This window comes from Ornithorhynchus anatinus, chromosome 2 (genome assembly GCF_004115215.2).
Source record: "Ornithorhynchus anatinus isolate Pmale09 chromosome 2, mOrnAna1.pri.v4, whole genome shotgun sequence".
NCBI lineage: Eukaryota > Metazoa > Chordata > Mammalia > Monotremata > Ornithorhynchidae > Ornithorhynchus > Ornithorhynchus anatinus.
This window is the reverse complement of record NC_041729.1, coordinates 67102962-67125472: the sequence shown is the minus strand read 5'-3', so window position 1 is coordinate 67125472 and position 22511 is coordinate 67102962. Positions and strand designations below refer to the sequence as shown.

Here is a 22511-nt window from a genome sequence, read left to right as displayed (position 1 = left end):
GCAGCAGCTGGCCTAGTGGAAAGAGCACTGGCCTAGAAGTCAAAAGACCTGGGTTCTAATTCTGACTCTGGCAACAGTTTGCTGTGTGACTTTGGGCAAGTGACAATTTCTCTGTGGCTCAGTTTCCTCAACTGCTAAAGGAGGATTAAACACTTGTTCTCCCTCCCACTTAGACTGTGAGCCCCATGTGGGCCAAGAACTACATCCAACTGGATTAGGTTGCATCTTTCCCAGCATTTAGAACAGTGTTTGAGGCATATTAGGCACTTAAATACCATAAAAAACAAAAAGTAATTGGATTCATTCATATACTATCATTTTGCAGTGCTCTTCCCATCCTTGCTGCTGTCTCCATTTCTTCAGGTGGTCCTCATTTCCTACCTTTGACTTCTCTTTCTTTTTTTAATGGTATTCATTGAACTCATACTATGAGTCAGGTACTGTACTAAGCACTGGGGTAGAAACAGGATTATCAGGTAGTAAACACCCAGTCCGCATTTCCCCACTCCACAAGAACCTCCAGTGGTTGCCCATCCATCTCCATATCCGACAGAAATACCTCACCATTGGCTGAAAGCACTCAAATCACCTTGTCCCCGCCTACCTCTCCTCATTACTCTCCTACTACGACCCAGCCCGCACGCTTCACTCCTCTAATGCCAACCTACTTGCTGAACCTCAATCTCATCTACCTCCCCACCAACCCCTCACCTGCATCCTGCCTCTGGCCTGGAATGCCTTCCCTCTTCATATCTGCCAGACAATTACTCTCCCTTACTTCCAAGCCTTATTGAAGGCACATCTTCTCCAAAAGGCCTTCCCTATGCCCTCATTTCCTCGTCTCCCACTCCCCTGTCGTTTCTGCGCTTGGATGTGCACCCTCTATTTACCCCCTCTCAGTCCCACAGCTCTTCTTACATGTCTGTAATTTAATTCTTGATATCAACGTCCATCTCCCCCTCTAGAATGTAAGTTCACTGTAGGCAGGAAATGTGTCTACCAACTCTGTTATATTGTATTCTCCCAAGAGCTTTCATTCATTCCTTCAATAGATTTTGTTGAGCACTTACTATGTGCAGAGCACTGTACTAAGCACTTGAAATGTACACTTCGGGAACAGATAGAGACAATCCCTGCCCATTGATGGGCTTACAGTCTAAACGGGGGAGACAGACAGGCAAAAACAATAGCAATAAATAGAATCAAGGGAATGTACATCTCATTAACAAAATAAATAGGGTAATAAAGATATATACAAATGAGCAGATGAGGACAGTTCTGAGGGGAAGGAGCAGAGGGAAAGGAGGGGAAAGGGGGCTTAGCTGAGGGGAGGTGAAGGGGGGGCAGAGAGGCAGCAGAGGGAGCAGAGGGAAAGGGGAAGCTCAGCCTGGGAAGGCCTCTTGGAGGAGGTAAGCTCTCAGTAGGGCTTTGAAGAGTGGAAGAGAGTTAGTTTGGCGTAGGTGAGGAGGGAGGGTGTTCCACGACAGCGGGAGGACGTGGGCCAGAGGCTGACGGCAGAATAGGCGTGAACGGGAGACGGTGAGGAGGTGAGCGGCAGAGGAGTGGAGTGTGCGGGGTGGGCAGTAGAAAGAGAGAAGGGAGGAGAGGTAGGAGGGGGCAAGGTCATGGAGAGCCTTGAAGCCTAGAGTGAGAAGTTTTTCTTTTGTGCGGAGGTTAATAGGCAACCACTGGAGGTTTTTAAGGAGGGGAGTGACATGACCAGAGAGTTTCTGCAGGAAGATGATCCGGGCAACGGAATGAAGAATAGACTGGAGCTGGGAGAGGCAGGAGGAAGTGAGATCAGAGAGCAGGCTTACACGATAATCCAGCCTGGATATTATGAGAGCCTGTACCAGTAAGATAGCCATTTGGATGGAGAGGAAAGGGCGGATCTTGGCGATATTATAAAGGTGAGACCGGCAGGCCTTGGTGATGGATTGGATGTATGGGGTGAACGAGGGAGCCGAGTCAAGGATGACATCGAGGTTGCGGGCTTGAGAGATGGGAAGGATGGTCATGCCATCCACAGTGACAGGGAAGTCAGGAAGAGGACAGGGCTTGGGAGGGAAAATAAGGAGCTCAGTTTTGGACATGTTGGACAGCTTAGTACAGTGCTCTGCAGACACTAATTCCTCAAGAAATGATTGACTGACACAGTCCCTGGGCCACGTGAGGCTTCCAATCTAAGCCCAGAAGAGGAGGAATCTTTCCCCATAATCATCAAAAAAAACCCTCCCCTTAGCAAAGCAACCAATAAATAGAAGGTTAACTTTTCTCCTGACGTTTATTAGTCTCCATGGAGTACTCTAATTCCCTCATACAAGGAAAGTTGCTTTCATGATAAATGAAGGGAAAGGGGAAGGAGATGGCAATGCAAACCACTTAAAATTGGCTGTTGAGCTGGGATTCTGCAGTGAAAGTAAGCAACTAGTATCCAACCTCACACCTGTGGGAGCTAATTACACATTCTTAATGATTGTCAGGTACTGAGGTGTGCAATTGGGAAGGGTAAGAAAGCCAAGGGAGTTGGGCCTAGTCTTCTGAAACCAAAGGTTCCTAATGAGAATGCCTCAGGTGCCCAGGGCTGTTCAGGGGGCCAGTTGTTGCTACAATTGGCATTTTTCTATTTAAATCCCTTCCCCTGAAAGGTCTGCAAGTTAGATTTTGGTCTGTTGCTTCTGACCCAATCCTGCTCACAGTTTCATCTAAAGAGACCCCTGCCGTCAAAATGTATTACATTTAGGTCTCTGTGTTTTCCGTATATGATTTGTTGAGAAACCGTGTGACGCCGTAGATAGAGTACGGGTCTGGGTGTCAGAGGACCTGGACTTTAATTCCGGCTCCACTACGTGTTTGCTATGTGACCTTGGGCAAGTCACTTCACTTCTCTGGGCCTCAGTTCCCTCCTCTGTGAAATGGGGATTAAGACTATGAGCTCCATGTGGGACAGGGACTGTGTCTAACCTGAGTACACTGTACCTACCCCAGCGCTTAGAACAGTGCCTGGCACACAGTAAGCACTTCACAAATACCATAAACCAACAAACAAGTGAACCTTGCCATCAATATTTTAATACATTCATTCATTCAATAGTATTTATTGAGCACTTACTATGTGCAGAGCACTGTACTAAGCGCTTGGGATGAACAAGTCGGCAACAGATAGAGACAGTCCCTGCCGTGTGACGGGCTTACAGTCTAATCGGGGGAGATGGACAGACAAGAACAATGGCAATAGATAGAGTCAAGGGGAAGAACATCTCGTAAAAACAATGGCAACTAAATAGAATCAAGGCGATGTACAATTCATTAACAAAATAAATAGGGTAACGAAAATATATACAGTTGAGCGGACGAGTACAGTGCTGTGGGGATGGGAAGGGAGAGGTGGAGGAGCAGAGGGAAAAGGGGAAAATGAGGGTTTAGCTGCGGAGAGGTAAAGGGGGGATGGCAGAGGGACTAGAGGGAGAAGAGGAGCTCAGTCTGGGAAGGCCTCTTGGAGGAGGTGAGTTTTAAGTAGGGTTTTGAAGAGGGGAAGAGAATCAGTTTGGCGGAGGTGAGAAGGGAGGGCGTTCCGGGACCGCGGGAGGACGAGACCCAGGGACGGCGGGATAGGCGAGACCGAGGGACGGTGAGGAGGTGGGCGGCAGAGGAGCGGAGCGGGCGGGGTGGGCGGTAGAAAGAGAGAAGGGAGGAGAGGTAGGAAGGGGCAAGGTGATGGAGAGCCTTGAAGCCTAGAGTGAGGAGTTTTTGTTTGGAGCGGAGGTCGATAGGCAACCACTGGAGGTGTTTAAGAAGGGGAGTGACATGCCCAGATCGTTTCTGCAGGAAGATGAGCCGGGCAGCGGAGTGAAGAATAGACCGGAGCGGGGCGAGAGAGGAGGAAGGGAGGTCAGAGAGAAGGCTGACACAGTAGTCTAGCCGGGATATAACGAGGGCCCGTAATAGTAAGGTAGCCGTTTGGGTGGAGAGGAAAGGGTGGATCTTGGCGATATTGTAGAGGTGAAACCGGCAGGTCTCGGTAACGGATAGGATGTGTGGGGTGAACGAGAGAGACGAGTCAAGGATGACACCGAGATTGTGGGCCTGAGAGACGGGAAGGATGGTCGTGCCATCCACGGTGATAGGGAAGTCTGGGAGAGGACCGGGTTTGGGAGGGAAGATGAGGAGCTCAGTCTTGCTCATGGTGAGTTTTAGGTGGTGGGCCGACATCCAGGTGGAGACATCCTGGAGGCAGGAGGAGATGCGAGCCTGAAGGGAGGGGGAGAGGACAGGGGCGGAGATGTAGATCTGCGTGTCATCTGCGTAGAGATGGTAGTCGAAGCCGTGAGAGCGGATGAGTTCACCGAGGGAGTGAGTGTAAATGGAGAACAGAAGAGGGCCAAGAACTGACCCTTGAGGAACTCCAACAGTTAAAGGATGGGAGGGGGAGGAGGCGCCAGCGAAGGAGACCGAGAATGACCGGCCAGAGAGGTAAGAGGAGAACCGGGAGAGGACAGAGTCCGTGAAGCCAAGGTGAGATAAGGTATGGAGGAGGAGGGGATGGTCGACAGTGTCAAAGGCAGCAGAGAGGTCAAGGAGGATTAGAATGGAGTAGGAGCCATTGGATTTGGCAAGAAGGAGGTCATGGGTGACCTTAGAGAGAGCAGTCTCGGTAGAGTGGAGGGGACGGAAGCCAGATCTCAATAGTATTTATTGAGCGCTTACTATGTGCAGAGCACTGCACTAAGCAATTGGAATGTACAAATCGGTAACAGATAGAGACAGTCCCTGCCCTCTGACGGGCTTACAGTCTAATCACAGGCTTACAGTCTAATCACTGCTCTGCACACAGTGAATGCTCAATAAATACCATTAATTGATTAATTGGGCAGGAATTGTGTTTACCAAATCTATTGTACTGTACCCTCCCAAGCATTTAGTACAATGGTTTGGGCACAGTATGTGCTCAAAAAAAACCTACTGATTGACTGATATTTGTGAGAATGTGTAGGAAGGGAAGCAGCATGGTCTAGCACAAACAGCACAGTTCTGGTAACCTAAGGACATGGGTTCTACTCCCGGCACCACCACTTGCCTTCTGGGTGACCTTGGGCAAATCAGTAAACTTGTCTGTGCCTCCGTGTCCTTAACTGTAGAATGGGGATTCATAACTGTATCTGTACTCCCTCATATAGACTACAGGCCCCATATGAGGAAGGGACTGTCTTTAAACTTATTACTTGGTACCTACCACACCACTTAGAACAATGCTTGACACAAACTAAGTGCTTAATAAATACAATTTTAAAATGTGCACATGTTTACTGCATTGGACTGTATATTACAACTTGTGCTTTCTCCAGCTTGCATTATAAGAGCACTCTATGTGCTTCTGTTCCCTGCTCCTTCCTTGCCTAATTCAACTGGAGTCTGTGATGAGTTAAAGTTACCATGGAGTTTATCAAAAATGGGATCCCACGAGGCACTTGGTTATTAAATGGACTTAAAAGCTTTGCTGACTATAGGTATGGGGGGCGGGGGGAGAGGGAGGGGATATAGAGAGGTCTATACAGAGACACGGTCTGCTGATACAGTGCAGTTGTAAATAGTGTGGAGATGGCAAACAGTTTAAATACATAATTAAGAAAAACCACCAATGTCTTGGCAGAGCACTGTACCAGAGGACAGATGGGAGATGGTAACAAAACAGTAGCTTGATCGGCAACTATCAGAATCAAGATAACCATTTTAATATGGGGGTTATAAGAGATTTGAGATGTCAAGACAAAGATGGAAAATGATATCAAGCATTGTGGCTAGCAGATACAATAGAGCAGGGGCATCTACCCTCAGGACTGTAAGTTCCTTCTGGAAAGGAAATGTGACAATCAACTCTATTGTATTCTTCCACGTATGTAGTACAGCTCTCTGCACACTATAAGCGCTCAAAAAATATTATTGATTGATTCATATATCTTCCTTATACTAAATAAACCATGTCTAGACCCTACTGCACTGTCCAACTCTCACGCCGACCTCCCGCCTCCAATCCTTGTTGTTTACCCCTGCTCCCTCCACATTCTGGCCGACCATATTCTGGCTTTTGCTCCCTTAACTCCACTGGGCCTTCCTTCTCCAAGGTCAAATCTAACCAATACTAATCCTTTCTAATGACCTTGAACCATCCGGCTGGCTTCTATCCAGCACTTAGTACATTGCCTGGCATGCAGTAAGTGCTTAAAATACACCATTAAAAAAAAAGTGCACCACTTTCTTCTAGAAATATCAACTAGTTTTGTTTTTCCCTCATACAGTTGTACACTTCTTTTCCTCTTCCCTCTCTCGATGATCTTTTAGGGTCTTTCTCTGTCTCCCACTACCTAAACGTTTGGGTCCCTCAGACTGCTCCTCTGGGTCCCCGTCTCTTTCTCCATCTATACTCATTCCCTCGGGTTGCTCATCCAATCCCTCGACATCAAGTGCTACCTATCTATGGATGACGTCCAATTTCACCTTGTTAGCCCCGACCTCTCTCCTCGATATCACTTCCTCCCATCTTTAAGATATCAGGATCCTGATATATCCAAAACTGAGTCCATATCCTCTCCTCCCCTTTAAATTTCTATCTGTTTCTCAAGCCATAACCTTGACTCCTTCCTCTCTTTCAATCCCCACATTTAGCCTCTCACCCAATTATGTTGGTTCTTCCTCACAATATTTCATTCATTCATTCAATCCTATTTATTGAGAGCTTACTATGTGCAGAGCACTATGGAAAATACAATACAGCAATAAAGAGAGATGATCCCTGCTCACCACGGGCTGACAGTCGAGGGTGGGGGAGAGAAACATCAAAACAAGTAAACAGGCATCAGTATAAATAGAATTATAGATATATACATGAATACATAAGTGCTGTGGGGCAGGGAGAGGGGAAGTAGCAGAATCTGCTCCTTTTACTCCGTCCAAATTGACAGCAAATACCAACCACACTGCTTCAAGCATTTAACGATTACTAGTTTGACCCGCAGAAGCTTCTCACAGATTTCCCTGTCTCTCCCCTCTCTAGTGATATTTCACTAAACTACTTAGATCATTTTTCTAAAATGCCATTCTCTACCCATCTCCCCACTCCTCAAAAACCTCTAATGATTGTCCATTCTTCTCTGCATCAAGGAGAAACTCTCTACCACTGGATTTTTGTCAGTTAATCAACCCTTTCCATCATAATCATTCCATCTTCTCCCATTACACCCCAGGTCACTCACTAACTCATTTTCTCTCTCTTGCTCATGCTCTCTCCATACATACCTATATAGATGTATATGCATATATATTTAATATATGTAATATTATATACACACATACACACACACATATATATATATCTATGACGAATCCATATGTATGTCTGTTCATTGTATTGTACTCTCCCTAGCACTCAGTACAGTGCTCTGCACACAGTAAATGCACAAATATAACAGAATGAATGAATATCTCTAAGGCATATCCTAAGTTACAGCTGCTATGATTTGACAGCTTACCTCAAGTTACAGACAGCCCATTGACAATCAATTGAGGGATACAGCCATTCATTACAAGACATTACAACATTCATTCATTCAATCATACTTATTGAGCGCTTACTGTGTGCAGAGCACTGTACTAAGCACTTAGAAAGTAAGCACTGTACTAAGCACTTAGAAGGTACAATTCGGCAACAGAGACAATCCCTATAGTATTTCTACCACCAACTCCAATTTTGAGATTAAGACATCTTGCACCTATTTTAAAGTGAATCAATTCATAATATAAATGATAAAAGGGTGGAGTTTAAAGGTGTAAGGAAGATTTCAAAAGGACATGACCATACAAGTAACTTTATGAAAACACGAAGAAGGCTGTCTTTCCACCTAAATTTCATAAACTCTTTACTAATGTTGAAAAACCACTATCCTAGTTAGCAGAACAAGCCTCTAGTTTTGGAGCCTCCAATTAATAATTATAATCACTCTACAATTCCCAGTTTAACTGATGTTGTGATTTTTGTATTTTAGGTTACTTAAAGGAATATTAAATAATAGTTTAGTGATGATCAGGACAAGAGTATACAGCTCGTAAAAGCATTTCTCACTGTATTTGCAGAGGTTTTGAAAGAGATTCCCATTTATATCATGTAAACATAAGGAAAAAGTACACCCCACGATAAAGCTATACATGATATATGCCCGCATATATACATCAATCAATCGAGAAAGAAAGAGCACAGGCCTGGTAATCAGAGGACCTGGGTTCTAATCCTAGCTCCGCCACTTACCTATGTGACCTTGGGCAAGTCACTTGACTACATTTTGCCTCAGTTATTTCAACTGTAAAATGGGGGTTCAATACCTGTTCTTCCCTCCTGTTTAGACTATGATCTCTTTGTGGGACCTAATTATCCTATAATCTACACTACCGCTTGGATAAGTGCTTGGCACAAAGTAAGCACATAGTAAATACCCGAATTAGTAGTCTTCTTCTAATTAACTACGCTTTGTCAGTATGCAAAAGAGATTTTGACAACACATTAGGAGATGTGGTGTTTCTCCCTTCCATTAGCCCAAATGGTATGTTTTGTTTTCTCCCTGCAACCAGTCAACTACATTACAGTCAGCAGAAAAATCTGGTGACAACAGGGAACTCTTTTGGTGCAGGGGACTATTTTATCATCATCTGGCTGCAAATAAAAACATTCTGAATTTGGCAAGCCCAGGAAAAGCTTTTTCAATCAGTGCAAAAATAAAAAAAAATCTACTTTTTTGGCCACATGCACTTTTAGTTATAAAAACAAATTGCCTAAAAGCAAAGCACAGCAGTTTGTGCACAATGAATATGGGCATCAACAGTATCAGCGGGAGAAGCACTGAAGAATGACAAGGACAATTTGCATTTCTATAGTTTCTTTTGTGTTCCCAAACTCCCTAAAGCATTTTACAAAGCAATAAATATCCTACCCAAGAATAGGCAGTGATAGGATGTCAATACAAGAAGTGACTCTGGGTAGCCTGAAACAGCGTCCCTTCTGTGCACAGCAGTCTCCCACACACAGCTGTAAACATGAGTGCCAATTAATCTACGCTGGTTAAGAAAGGGGAGAAAAAAAACCCCAGTGCCTGGGGGATCTTTAATAGTCACCTGAACCACCGCAGAATGCATTTAGACTTTAATGCTTTGTCCCAAGAAATCATTTCCAGCCACTCCCCCTCTGAATTGTGGAGCAACTCGGATGCATTGCATTGAGGGCCTCTAGTCATGTCTCTCTAGGAGTTCAACCTCTAACTAAAGACCCAGGCCTATGAACCAACTGCAGGCTTGCTGAAAAACAGAAGCTTCAGGGACATGAGAGGCAGCGGACGACGCTAGCCCCGTAGACACAGGCCCTTGATTGGACCCTCTGGTCAAAGGGGGCTCACTCTTCTCCCCTTTCCTTCCCCATCTTATTCCAGGAAAACGTTTCCCGAGTCCAGAAAACTGGAATCCAAATTTGGGCTTGGCTTCTGATCCTCCCTTCCCCCTTACAATTTCCTGAATACAGTTTGCGGCTGTAAGGGTTTGGATTGCTCCGGCTTTTATCTCTGGCTATTACAGATAGGTCTCTGTGTCCTCCATTTCCCCACATATGACGCACCCGCAAAAACACACAAACATACGTGCACATACGTACACACGCAACCTGACAGCTATCCTCCAGGGGTCACGAGTGGGTTGCAGATTCCATAGAGTGCCACGACTGACTGAACAGCATGATTTGGGAACAATTTAACCACATCCTTCTTCATTAATATTCAGATGGAATAAGTAAGGTAGAAATTGAGTAGACATAGAAATTGCGCATAGCTTGCTCTTGCAGTCAGTAAACATTTATTCACTCAGCACGGCTTTCTTTCTTTCTCTCGCTTTTGCTATCCTTCCTGCTTGCTGTTTTAATGCATAATTAAGAAGGTCAGAATTAATGAAGCAGTGTGGAGTAAAGTTCAAGGATTCCCCAGGCACTATTTATTCTATTAGGTATCAGGCATGAATGTCAGATTGGCAGCATTAGAGGCAGAGACAGTACAATTGGCAGGCTCCCAGAAAGGAATCTACCAAGGGAGACTTACCTGCAGTGTCAAATCATTCCTAAGCTCCTTCCCTGCAAAAATCACACGTAACTGGTCGGCTGGAACCCCCTGTTGCTTAGCAACCAACTCCTTGAGCTCGAAGATGCTGGTGTCTGAGTCGACCTCCACAGGGAAGCCATGGCAGGAGTTGAACCTGACAAACACTGACCAAGAGATTTGAAGAAGAAAAAAGTGAGCATTTTTCAAAGCTGCCTTTGTTATTGTTATTTTCTTTTAACAAGATGGTGCATCCTGTTCTCACTGGCTCTGTAACTTTAGTCTAGCCTTCAATTTTCAACATATACTTCTCTTACAACTTCTACAAAACCATACCAGTTGCAAAGAGGCTGGCGGACTACCATATTGGGTGGTTCAACAAAAAAGGTGTCCCACAAATAGAAATGAAATTTGTTCTTCCACGGTGATTTTAAAATTAATCTGAACACTCGCTGGGAAGGGATTTCAAGATTATTACTGGTTTCTCATGGAGTCACTTAGCCTCGGTAGGTACGGGTGAGCTGGTATCACTTGCAATGAATGGGCAGAGCACAAGTCACCCAGTGCTGCTATACTCTAATAATAAGAAGAAGAATGGTATTTATTAAGTGCTTATTATGCACCAGGCACTGTTCTAAGCGTTGAGGTGGCAACAAGGAAATCAGGTTGGACAGAGTCCCTTGTCCCACATGGGGCTCGCAGCCCCAATCCCCATTTTACAGATGAGGTAAATGAGCCCCAGAGAAGTGAAGTGATTTGCCCAAGGTCACACAACAGACAAGTGGCGGAGCCAGGATTAGAACCCATGAGCTTCTGACTCCCAGGCCTGCCACGCTCTATCCACTGTACCATGCTACTTCTCTTACTGTACTCTCCCAAATGTTTGACACAGTGCTCTGTAAACCGTAAGCTCTCAATAAGTGTGACTGACTGATCGAATAACTGGGGCTAAGCACACAAATGTCACTTTTTCAGCTCAGCTGCACTGCCCATTTTTTAAATGGTATTTGTTAAGGGCTTACTATGTCACTTCACTTCTCTGGGCCTCGGTACCCTCATCGGCAGAATGGGGATTCAGTCATTCATTCAATCATATTTATTGAGCGCTCACTGTGTGCAGAGCGCTCAATAATGAGGGCTTGGGAGAGTACAATACAATAATAATAATTCCCTGCCCTCGACGAGCTCAAACCCTTCTCCCTCTTCCTTAGATCCTGACTCCCATGTGGGACCTGACAATCTTGCATCCTGCTCAGAGTTTGATACAGTACTCAACACAAAATAAGCACTTAACAAATACCACAATCATTGTTATTATTATGATTGTTTTGAGAATGGACCCCCTTAGTTATAATGATCTGAGAGATCTAGACTGGACGGAAAATCATCTATTCCCTTGACTTGTTTGCATTTCAAACTCCTGCCAGGACTGATAATTATTAACAGGGATTAACCGGATCATGCTTTACGGCTGTACGGAACTGTTCACACTTTCTGGTGGGCAAGTTCACAACCTGTTTTCCTTGTGATTCTGTGTGGATTCAGAAGACTGTGGAGGAGGGTTAAGCCCAGCCCTGATTTTCAGCAGCTGTGCAGATGACTCAAGCAATGAAACAGCAAATATATGGCACAGAGGGAATTCAGAATTACTGGCCGATCCCTTTCAGACTTCAAAATTAAATCACTTCCCTGTATCTGTGACCTCTTTGGCAGGATCCAAGGAAGGAGCAGTGTGGCTCTGTATGTTTCTACTTGGATGCAACTGGAATGTTTAGACTGTGGGGGTGATCACCCCCAAGGCCTTCAAGTTGAAGGGGAAAGGTAATTAACTGTTTTCCTTCCACAGTGCTCTCTCAAATCCCGGTTCCCAGGTAGTCCTCTTAGTTTCCTAATAATAATAATAGTATTTGCTAAGCACTTACTAGATGCCAGGCACCTTACTAAGCACTGGGATGGATACAAGTTAATCAGGTTCGATACAATCCCTGTCTCACATGGGGCTCGCAGTCGTAATCCCTATTTTACAGATAAGGGAACGGAAGCACAGGGTAAGAAGTGGCTTGCCCAAGGTCACAAGGCAGACAAGTGGCAGTGCACTGCAGACATCAAAACATGTAAACAGGCATCAATCGCTTCCAAATAGAGAGAATTAGAGATATATACACATCATTAATGAAATAAATGGAATTATAAATATTTACATATTTATGGACACACAAATAGACATACAAGTGCTGTGGGGAGGGGAGGGGGGGAGAGCAGAGGGAGCTAGTGAGGGCAGTGGGGAGGGGAGGGGGAGCAGAGGAAAAGAGGGCTTAGTCCGAGAAGGCCTCCTGGAGGAGGTGAGCTTTCAGCAGGGTTTTAAAAGGGACAGGTGTCCTCGTTGGGCGGATTTGAGGAGGAAGGGCATTCCAGGCTAGACTGTGAGCCCCATGTGGGACAGGGATTGTGTCCCATCTGATTAGCGTGTATGTACTCCAGAGTTTACTACAGTGCCCGGCATATACCAGCACTTAACAAATACCACAAAAAAAAGTAGTTGTCAGGGCAGGAAATTTACATGCAAAGCCAGGGGTTTTCCAGTAGAGGAGAGAGCACAAAGTGGGATTCTCCCTCCTACTGTCAACATGTCAAGAGCCAGGGAGTGCTCATGCAGTGGATGAAATGTCCACCGCTCCCAAAATATGCCCTGGGTAAGGCAGAGAGCATACACGCTGAGAGTAGGGAGTGAAATGATACCGTGTAGCCCTAGTGGACAGAGGAGAGGCCTGGGCGTCAGAAGGACCTGGGTTCTGATGTGGGCTCCGCCACTTGTCTGCTGTGTAAACTTGGGCAAGCCAATTAATTTCTCTGCGCTCAGTATGATCTTGGACAAGTCATTTCACTTCTCTGGGCTGACTTTACCTCATCTGTAAAGTGGGGATTAAGGCTGCGAGCCCCACTTGGGGCAGGCAAGGTGTCCAACCTGATTACCTTGCATCTGCCCCTGTGGTTTAGAACAAATAGTAAGCACTTAAATACCATCGTCATCATCATCATAGTCCCGTTAATGAGCCACAAAATAGTATGCAAATCTGTGAAGACTAAAGCAAGCTCCAAACTGAGTCAAAATTCAAGGATAAAAGGCAGAATGGCCAAATGCATAGAGCTTGGGGCTGGGAGTTGGAAGGACCTGGGTTCTAATGTGAGGTGTTCCCACTTGTCTGCTGTGTGACCTTGGGCAAGTCAGTTCACTTCTCTGTGCCTCAGTTATCTCTTTGGTAAAATTGGGATTAAGACTGGGAGCCCTATGTGGTTCAACCTGATTACCTTGTATCTATGCCAGTGCTTAGAACAGTGCTTGGAACATATCAAGTGTTTAACAAATACCATAATTATTATTGTTATTATTATTATTACCTCATCTGTAAAATGGGAATTAAGATTGGGAGTCCCATGGGACACGGACTGTATCCAAAATGATTAGCTTGTACGTGCCCCAGTGATTAGCACAGTGCCTGGCACATAGTAACTACTTAACAAATGCCATTTAAAAAAGCAGAATAATTTATTAAACTAATGAATTATGCAAGAAGTTGATGGTCACACAATGGAATTTTAATCCAAATCCTATCAAGAACTGTTTTTGTGGCGGTAGGCAATATTCTTTCAATGCTCTTTACCAAGCACCTATGGTGTGATGAGCATTGTACTAGGAATTTGAGAGAATAATGGTACTTGTTTAGCACTTAAAATGTGCGTAGCCCTGTAACCAAGGGCTGGGGGAGACACTGGCTATTCAGGTGTGGCACACAAACTGTGATGTCAGTGTGAGACAGGGACTAACGGGGTGGGAGAACATGTATTTTACAGATGAGGAAACTGAGGCACAGAGAAGTTAAGGGACTTGGCCCAGGTCACGCAGCAGGCAAGCAGCAGAGCGGAGATTAGAACACAGGTCCTCTGACTCGAGGTCCATGCCCTTGCCACTGAGTAATGCTGTTTCTCGAGTACAATGAAATACAGTCCCTACTCTTATGGAATTTATTCATTCAATAATAGTATTTATTGAGCGCTTACTATGTGCAGAGCACTGTACTAAGCACTTGAAATGTACAAATCAGCAACAGATAGAGACAGTCCATGCCCTTTGACGGGCTTACAGAATTTATAAACCGGTGACTTCCTTCATCCTTGTTTTCTTGGGGAAAAAATGCAAATGATCACGGCAATGGCTCACACAAGGATATACTGAAGAACCACGGGCCTGGGAGTCAGAAGGATGTGGGTTCTAAGCTAACTCTGCCACTTTTCGGCTATGTGAACTTAGGCATTGTCTTCCCTGGGCCTCAGTTCCCTCATCTGTAAAATGGGTATGAAGATTGTGACCTCCATGTGGGAGAGTGACTGTGTCCAACCCGATTAGCTTGTATCTACCCTACTGCTTAGTACTGTCCTGACATTTAGCAAGAGCTGATCAAATACCATAAAAAAAAGAATTCACAAAATAATGGGCATTTAGAAAATAATCACTTAGAAAATAAGAGTGTTAACAAGAATGATTCAGAAAAATAATGTTTAAAACCACAAAAATTAGTCTGCTGTTTCACTATTCTCCCCTCTCAACAGTCCTTTCAGTTCCCAAAGGGAAAATCTGTCTTAATTCCTGAGCCTGATTTGTAAAACTCACTAACATTCATGAAGTTCCTTCATAGGAATATAGCTGTCAAATTGGAGGCAGTCCAGCTATATCTTCTGAAGAAGATTCCTCAGTAAATGATGTTTTTATAAAATGTAAACTGCCACTTCCTTAATCATCAGAATGCTCTTCATCATCACAACAAACACTAGGAAACAGTAAAACAAAGACAGCAAACAACTTCACCATTAGGGGGTTGAATGAATCATTCATGGAAATTGTCTGTAAGAAAGAATGAAAGAGAGACAAAAGGAATGGAAAAGAACTATCAAATTCACTCATAAAGAGACAAAACAGATAGTATGGTGTGAAACTTTGAATGCCGACTTTTTTTTTTTTTTAAACCAACAGGAAAGAGGTGTGGGCACAATGGAGATTAATGACGGGTAATAAAAGGACTCCAAATTCAAGAGGTCTAAATTAATGGGGGTTTATAAATGGGAATCATATCCTCAAAAAGAAGGGAAATTAAATTAAATGTGTTTTGTTGGTTCTATCACAGAACTGATATCTTCATGGAAGAAGTTCACCATCAGTGGGGAACTATATACGCAGAAATGTTCTTGATGTACCCGTATACTGAATATACACATGAAGAGACACATATGTCGATGGTTTTGTATCTTTTTGCAGAATCAGCACAGTACTATGAACTAACAACAGGACTGAATCAGAGAAGAACTTCCACCCACCAAAGAGGAACCATCAACATCACAAAGCTAAATACTGTTACCAAACAATATTCAACTTCGAAAGCAGTGTTGCCTAGAAAGAGCACAGGCCTGGGAGTCAGAGGACCTGGGTGCTAATCTCAGCTCTGCTGCTCTTTTGCTGTATGACTTTAGTCACTTAACTTCTTTGTGTCTCAGTTACCGCCTCTGTAAAATGGGGTTTAGACGGTGAGCCTCACATGGGACATGAACTGTGTCCAATCTGATTAACTTCTATCTACCCCAGTGCTTAATATAGTGTCTGGCACATAGTAAGCACTTAACCAATACAATAAATTTATTTCTTTTTTAAATTCCTTCTGCACCACCTTTGCACTTAGATTTGCACCCTTTATTCAACCTACCCTTAGCACCAGAGCACTTAAAGTATCTGTAACACTGATTTATATTAATGCTTGTTTCCTTCTCTAGACTCTGAACTTGTCACGGGTAGGGAATGTGTCTACTAATTCTATTGTACTATACCCTACCAAGTGCTTAGTACAGTGCTCTGCACACAGTAAGCACTCAATAAATATGATTGATTTTGTTTTTATTTGTACATGGTGCTCTATAAGCAGGTGATGAGTTCCTGGAAAATAATCTGACCACTTACTACAGCAAGAATATATGATGCTTGTTTAATCATAATGTAATGAAATAGAATATATTTAGATAAAAATCACAATCCTACGGAAAAATACAAGTAAACAATCAGCAAGCCTTTTCCTTATCTCTGTCAAATGATAAGTGGTATTTACTGAGCCCTTTCTGTGTACAGAGCACTTTTCTAAGCCTTGAAGAACAGACAAGTAAAATATATTAACCTGGCCATGAAAGTCCTCACATCATCTCCCTCTCCTTATCTTTTTGACTTTGTTATTGAAATGATTGACTCACCAAAAGAGCAGAAAAGGGATAAACATCCAAAGGTGTGGAGAGAGGAATTTCTTTTTTAAATTCTGCAACCATTCCTTTTTAGGGGCGTTCCTATGGCATTTATGGAGTAGGGTTTACTGTGTGCAGAGCATTGTACTAAGCGCTTGGGAGAGTAGGATATAACAGTAGTAGTAGATACATTCCCTGCCCATAACAAGCTTACTCAAGTGCAATTTGTTGCTCAAGAAATTTAATGCCATCATCTTGATCTTGTAGTACTGCGATATTATTTACGATAAATGTAGTCAATTATTGACTAGAAAAAAAGACTTTGAATTTGGGGTGAAATAAAGATGATAAGGGCTATCACTGCCTAGCTTATTTGAACTATGGAACTGTGAACATTTTCAAAATGGCTAAACTTCATGTCCCTGGGTAAAAAAAAAAAGAGAGAGACAACTGCCCATTGAAGAACTGGAACTTTGTTAGTCTTAGCTTTGTTAGTCGAGATAGTAATTTTTTAGTCAGGAAGCAGCACGGCCTAGTGGATAGACCCTGGGCCTGGGAGTCAGAAGGATCTGTGTTCTAATCCTGGCTCCGCCACTTGTCTGCTGGCTTTAGGCAAGTCACAACTTTTCTATGACTCAGTTCTCTCATGGAGACGAAGACTCAGAGCCCCACGTGGTCCATGGACTGTGTCCAACCTGATTAGCTTGAATTTACCCCAGGGCTTAGCACAAAGAAAGTGCTTAACAGTTACTCCCCACCGCCCCCCTCCGCCTCTTCATAGCCTTACTGAAGGCACATCTCCTCCAAGAGGCCTTCCCAGAGTAAACCCCACTTTTCTTCATCACACACTGCCTCTGCATTGCCCTCACTTGCTTCCTTTGCTCTCCCCTGCCCCCCACAGCCCCATGACACTTAGGTATATATCTGTAATATTATTTACTTGTATAGATGTCTGTGTCTCCCTCTCTAGACCGTGAGCTCACTGTGGGCAAGGATTGTCACAGTTTATTGTTATATTTTACTTTTCCAAGTGCTTAGTACAGTGCTCTGCACACAGTAACTGCTTAATAAATACGATTGAATGAAAGAATGAACCAATACCTTGGAAAAAAAAGCCACAAGCCTTAGCTGCCAAAAGAGGTCTTTTTTTCCTAAAGAGAAGTCAACTTCACACGCCTGATTAAATTTGTTGATGAGCTAGAAGACTAAACACACAAAATAAGGTTAATATTCAAAATTATAAAGCCCCAAACAAAATGCAATCTAACACTGAGGCAGAGAATAGAACAAACAGCAGGGAGCATCTGAATTATGCAGCCATGATTATGGCTTTTAGCTTTCTGGCCGATTACAGAGCAAGTAAGGGAGGAGAGGATAATGAATGGTCACTGCAGTGCCATGGCTTTACATCAAAAATCTGTAAACACCAGAGCTGTACAAGTCCAAGTCAAATAATGTAATCATATAAAATTCAAACCTGGACAAACAAAAACACTTACAAGTGGGTAGATCTATAAATCATAAGATTAGGTAATGGGCTACCTCTAACAGCTTGTCATTTCACAAATGCATTTCTCTGATTACTGACAAAAGCCAAACATCAAAAGGATCAAACACATTCCATTTCACAGCTCAGTTTAAAGAAAAGCATGTTGGCATCTACCATGTTGCCAAAACTTGAAGAATAAGTGAAAATGTAGTTAACCTTCAGAGGTCTTTGCTGGTTCACTTACCACTGACTGAGCCTGTATCTTAAGACCACTTTTCTGTAAACTTCCTTGAAGGCAAGTATCAGGGCTACCAACTCTATTGTTTTGTATTCTCTCAAGCACTTAGTACTGTACTATGCACACAATAAACACTAGATAAATACCATTGACTGACTGATAACAGTGGGCAGTTGAGCATCTCCTTAGATCCAACAGTCTCATAGTATCTCACAGATACACCCAGTCCTACATCAGGAGAGTTATGCTCCTAATGAACCCCAAATTATGGAAACATGCTTCAGTGCTTGTGCCTTGACCGTGTTTAAACACACAACCATTTCTCCTGACATTACAATTCATAGTAAAAATAATAGTGATAACCGTGGTATTTGTTTAGTCTTTACTAAGTGCAAGGCACAGTACTAACTGATGGGGTAGATACAAGGTAACTGGGTTGGACACAGTCCTTTCCCACATTGGGTTCACAGTTTTAATCCCCATTTTGCAGATTAGTTAACTGAGGCACTGAGAAGCTAAGGGAGATACAAGGTAACTGGGTTGAACACACTCCTTTCCCACATTGGGCTCACAGTTTTAATCCCCATTTTGCAGATTAGTTAACTGAGGCACTGAGAAGTTAAGGGACCTGCCCAAGGTCACACAGCAGACAAGTGGTAGAGCCAGGATTGGAACCTAGATCCTTCTGACTCCCAGGCCCATGCTCTCTCCACAGGCCACGCTGCTTTCCCTATTGCACTGCAACAGGATACATGAGCCTTGTCAAGAGGAGATGTCCTATTTCCATGACACTGTTCTAACAAAACTCAGAATAAACACACAGGGTAGAGAAGAACTGGGTGAAAACAAATGAACAAGTTTCCAGAGGTCACCTGGTCAATGGCAGGCAAGAATCCAAATCTGGGTTTTAGTTCCAAATTCCCCAGGTTCCCCAGCAAAATTAACTTATTAACGAATAGTTTGTCACCCTTTGCACCATTTCAGTCTTTCGGTAAAATCCTCTAACAAACATTCAAGGCAGAATTTATTAAAATGAAAAAACAGGACAACTAAGTGAATTGTGCCATTATTAATGATCTTAACTTGGCAAAAGTTGACCTCCCACACCATATTTTACCAACTATACAAATACAGTCAATTGGATTATAATATGAAAAAAGTTCATACTATCAATTAAGCAATGAATCCCAACTTCAAATTCAAGTTCCCGAACATAAAGTTCCACCACATAAAGCAACAACAAAATGGGGACTTCCAACACTCAGCCCAGTGGGGGGCGGGGGGGGGGGGGGAGAGCGCTGTCCAATGGCTCTGGCTCTCTGTCTTAATCCCCATTTCCCACATGAAGTGACTGAGGCACAGAGAAGTTGATTTACTTGCCCTAGGTCACAAAGCAGGCAAGCAGCAGAGCTGGGAAAGGAATCCAGGTCCTCTGACTCCCAGGCCCGTGCTCCATCCACTAGATCATGCTCCTTCTCTATAAGGCTTCACTGTACAGGTGACACATTATCGTGGGTCTTCTTAACTCGGATTGCTTACTTTGGTCTGATGCTTTAAAGATCTTGTCAAGAGTTGAAGTGGTTTTTATGCCTTTTGACAGGAAATAAACAATCACAGATCCACTTAGAGAAGGATGTACAATACAGCCCTATAACTCACTGATTTAGGGCTTTTTACAAAAAATTTAAGCAGTAGAGTATTTACCGAGCTCCCATTTTAGAATGTTAATGACTAAACTCCCAGAGGACACTACTGCAAAGGCATTTTACTTTTAAATAAATAACACCTACATCAGCAGCATCTTCACAACCCACAAAAGAATAGGTGCCATCTATATCTATATCTAGATATATATGGGCAAAAAAATCACATAATGGGATTTCAACTAAATTGGTTGTGGTTTCAAAATACAAACCAGAGGCATTTCCGTGTAAATTATTGATAAATTCCTCTATTGTATCACTATTTGACTGGGCAAATGTAACCCCAGGATTACACAACGTTTTGTGTTAAAAAGATAGGCAAATTAGGGGGTCTGCTCAGATACCACTGAGAAATGTATAGGTGCTCCCTTGATACATTCTGTAGATCTAATCTTCCAACCTATTAACAAGCGGCCATCCCAGGTACCTGAAGACATTAATGATCCTGACCCTTTCAACTGATAATGAACCTATGCACTTTTCAAAGAATCAAATCCAGAATTAGTTTCCATGGGATGCCAAAGGGTACGGTACAAATGTCCTAAGCATTTCACTTTTGAAAAATTTTCAGTGGTATTTGCTAATTGCTTACTAACTGTATTAACTGCTGTGTTAGATACAAGCTAATCAGGTTAATAGAGTCTGTGAGTCCCATGCAGGACAGGGAATGTGTCCACCCTGTTAGCTTGTATCCACCCCAGTGCTTAGTACAGTGCCTGGCACATAGTAAGCACTTAAATACCATAATGATCATTATCCAAAGGAATCTATCACATTTACTGAGTGCTTACTAAGTGCAGAGCACTGAACTAAAAGCTTGAGGGAGTATTCATTCAATAGTATTTATTGAGCGCTTACTATGTGCAGAGCACTGTACTAAGCGCATGGGATGAACAAGTCGGCAACAGATAGAGACAGTCCCTGCCGTTTGATGGGCTTATAGTCTAATCGGGGGAGATGGACAGACAAGTACAATGCAACATAGTTGGTAGACACTCTGCCTGCACAAAAGGAGTAACTTTAAATAGCTACCTGATTCTATTCAGCCCCTTGCTACACTTGAGCCACTTCAATCATATAGAGCGTCAGTTTCTTCACCTGTCAAAGCATGGGAACACCTCCAGTTTTTGTTTCATTTTTCTTAAATTTCCCAGTCAATGTCTCAGTGGAAAATAGAGAAGCAGCATGATCTAGTGGATAGAGCAAAGACCTGGCAGTCAGAAAGACATGGGTTCTAATCCCAGCTCCACCACTTGTCTGTTGTGTGACATTGGACAAGTCATTTTACTTCTCTGTGCCTCAGTTATTTCATCTATAAAATGAAGATAAGAGCACCATGTCGGACAAGGATCGTGTCCAACCTGATTAACCTATATCTACCCCAGCGCTCTGAACAGTGCTTGGTACACAGTAAGCACTTGAATAACATTTTTTTAAAAGCTAAGTTTTAAACAACTGGGTAGCATTGGGGTGTTTCAAAGGAAATCCCAGGATCCAGTTTGCCCAATAATGTCCGAACTTAAGAGTATGGTGCCTCCGAAATCCAGAGTCTGAGGGTTACAGCCCTTGCTAAGCTATCTCCCACACAGCTTAGGGGCTCATTCTAATGCACAATCCAGGGGTTGATCCATGCATCCAATTCGGTAGCAGTGATAAATGAATACAAGCAATTCTGGGACTTCAATACATAAGCAGTTAGTGCTTAATTCATACCTCAGCACCAGAACCGCTAGCCCAGGACCAGAAGCATTAGGGACGGAAGAGCACCCTTACAACTCGGTGACCAAACCTTCAACCTTCTTCCGCTCTCCTCGAGGTGAAAACGATGGACGAGGCTCCCATATGATTAGAATCCCAGAGTTTCTCCTGGGTCAAATTAGGCACTGCAAACCCAGTTCTACCTGGGTCTACCACCTGTTTAACTCTTTAGGGCCAAGTGAACACTCCTCAATTTAAAAGCCTATCAGAAATGATGTGGAAAGGTTCCCCAGATAGCTGAGGTGTCTCACCAGTGAGAAAATTAGGCTAGAAACCTAGGAACTCAAACCTCTGGTCCCACCTCAACAGAAATCCCCCCTGCGGCTTTGCAAAAGTCACCTAAACTCTTCGTGCTGCACTTCTCTCCTCATCATATGAGGCGGATGCTATTAACCTATTTCACACTGCTACTCAAGGACCATTAGAATACAAATCACTGTATAGAACTCAGCGCATTGCTAAAAGTAGTTTCAAAAACTTTATAAGATCAAGCCTGTATAATAAAAAGGCTCTGCCCAAACCTCTCCATCAGTAAATGGGTTCTAAGAAGAAAATACAAGAGGGAAGACCTGGTCCACATCAAATCCTTATTCTGCCATGAGCATATCCATTCTTAACTCTTTAAGATGATATCGTGAGGTGAGAAGGAACCTCAAAAACCACATATCCTGACCAGAGGAATGATTCTTTTTTTTTCCTTTTAAACAGTGTGGAAAGCAGCAGAGACTGAGTAGAAAGAGATTTGATCGCCCTACCACGGCATGGATGCTTGATTCATTTCCCACACTTTTTTTATGGTATTTGTTAAAGCGCTTGCTAGGTGTCCAGCACTGTTCTAAGCTCTGGGCTAGATGTGAATCAGGTTGGGCAAACTCTTCTTAGAGATGAGCAGCAGACGCATCAAAGCTCAAAAGTCAGGGAGTCCA

General features: G+C 43.4%; 1 protein-coding gene across 1 annotated transcript in view; it reads right to left on the bottom strand.

Moving 5' to 3' along the window:
• Positions 1-22511, bottom strand: part of PRKN (parkin RBR E3 ubiquitin protein ligase) — a 1416888-nt gene that overhangs the window by 1107553 nt on the left and 286824 nt on the right. Inside the window, exon 2 of the mRNA XM_029058315.2 lies at positions 10125-10288. Coding sequence (XP_028914148.1) covers positions 10125-10288 — 164 coding nt within the window. The remainder of the gene's footprint in view (positions 1-10124; positions 10289-22511) is intronic.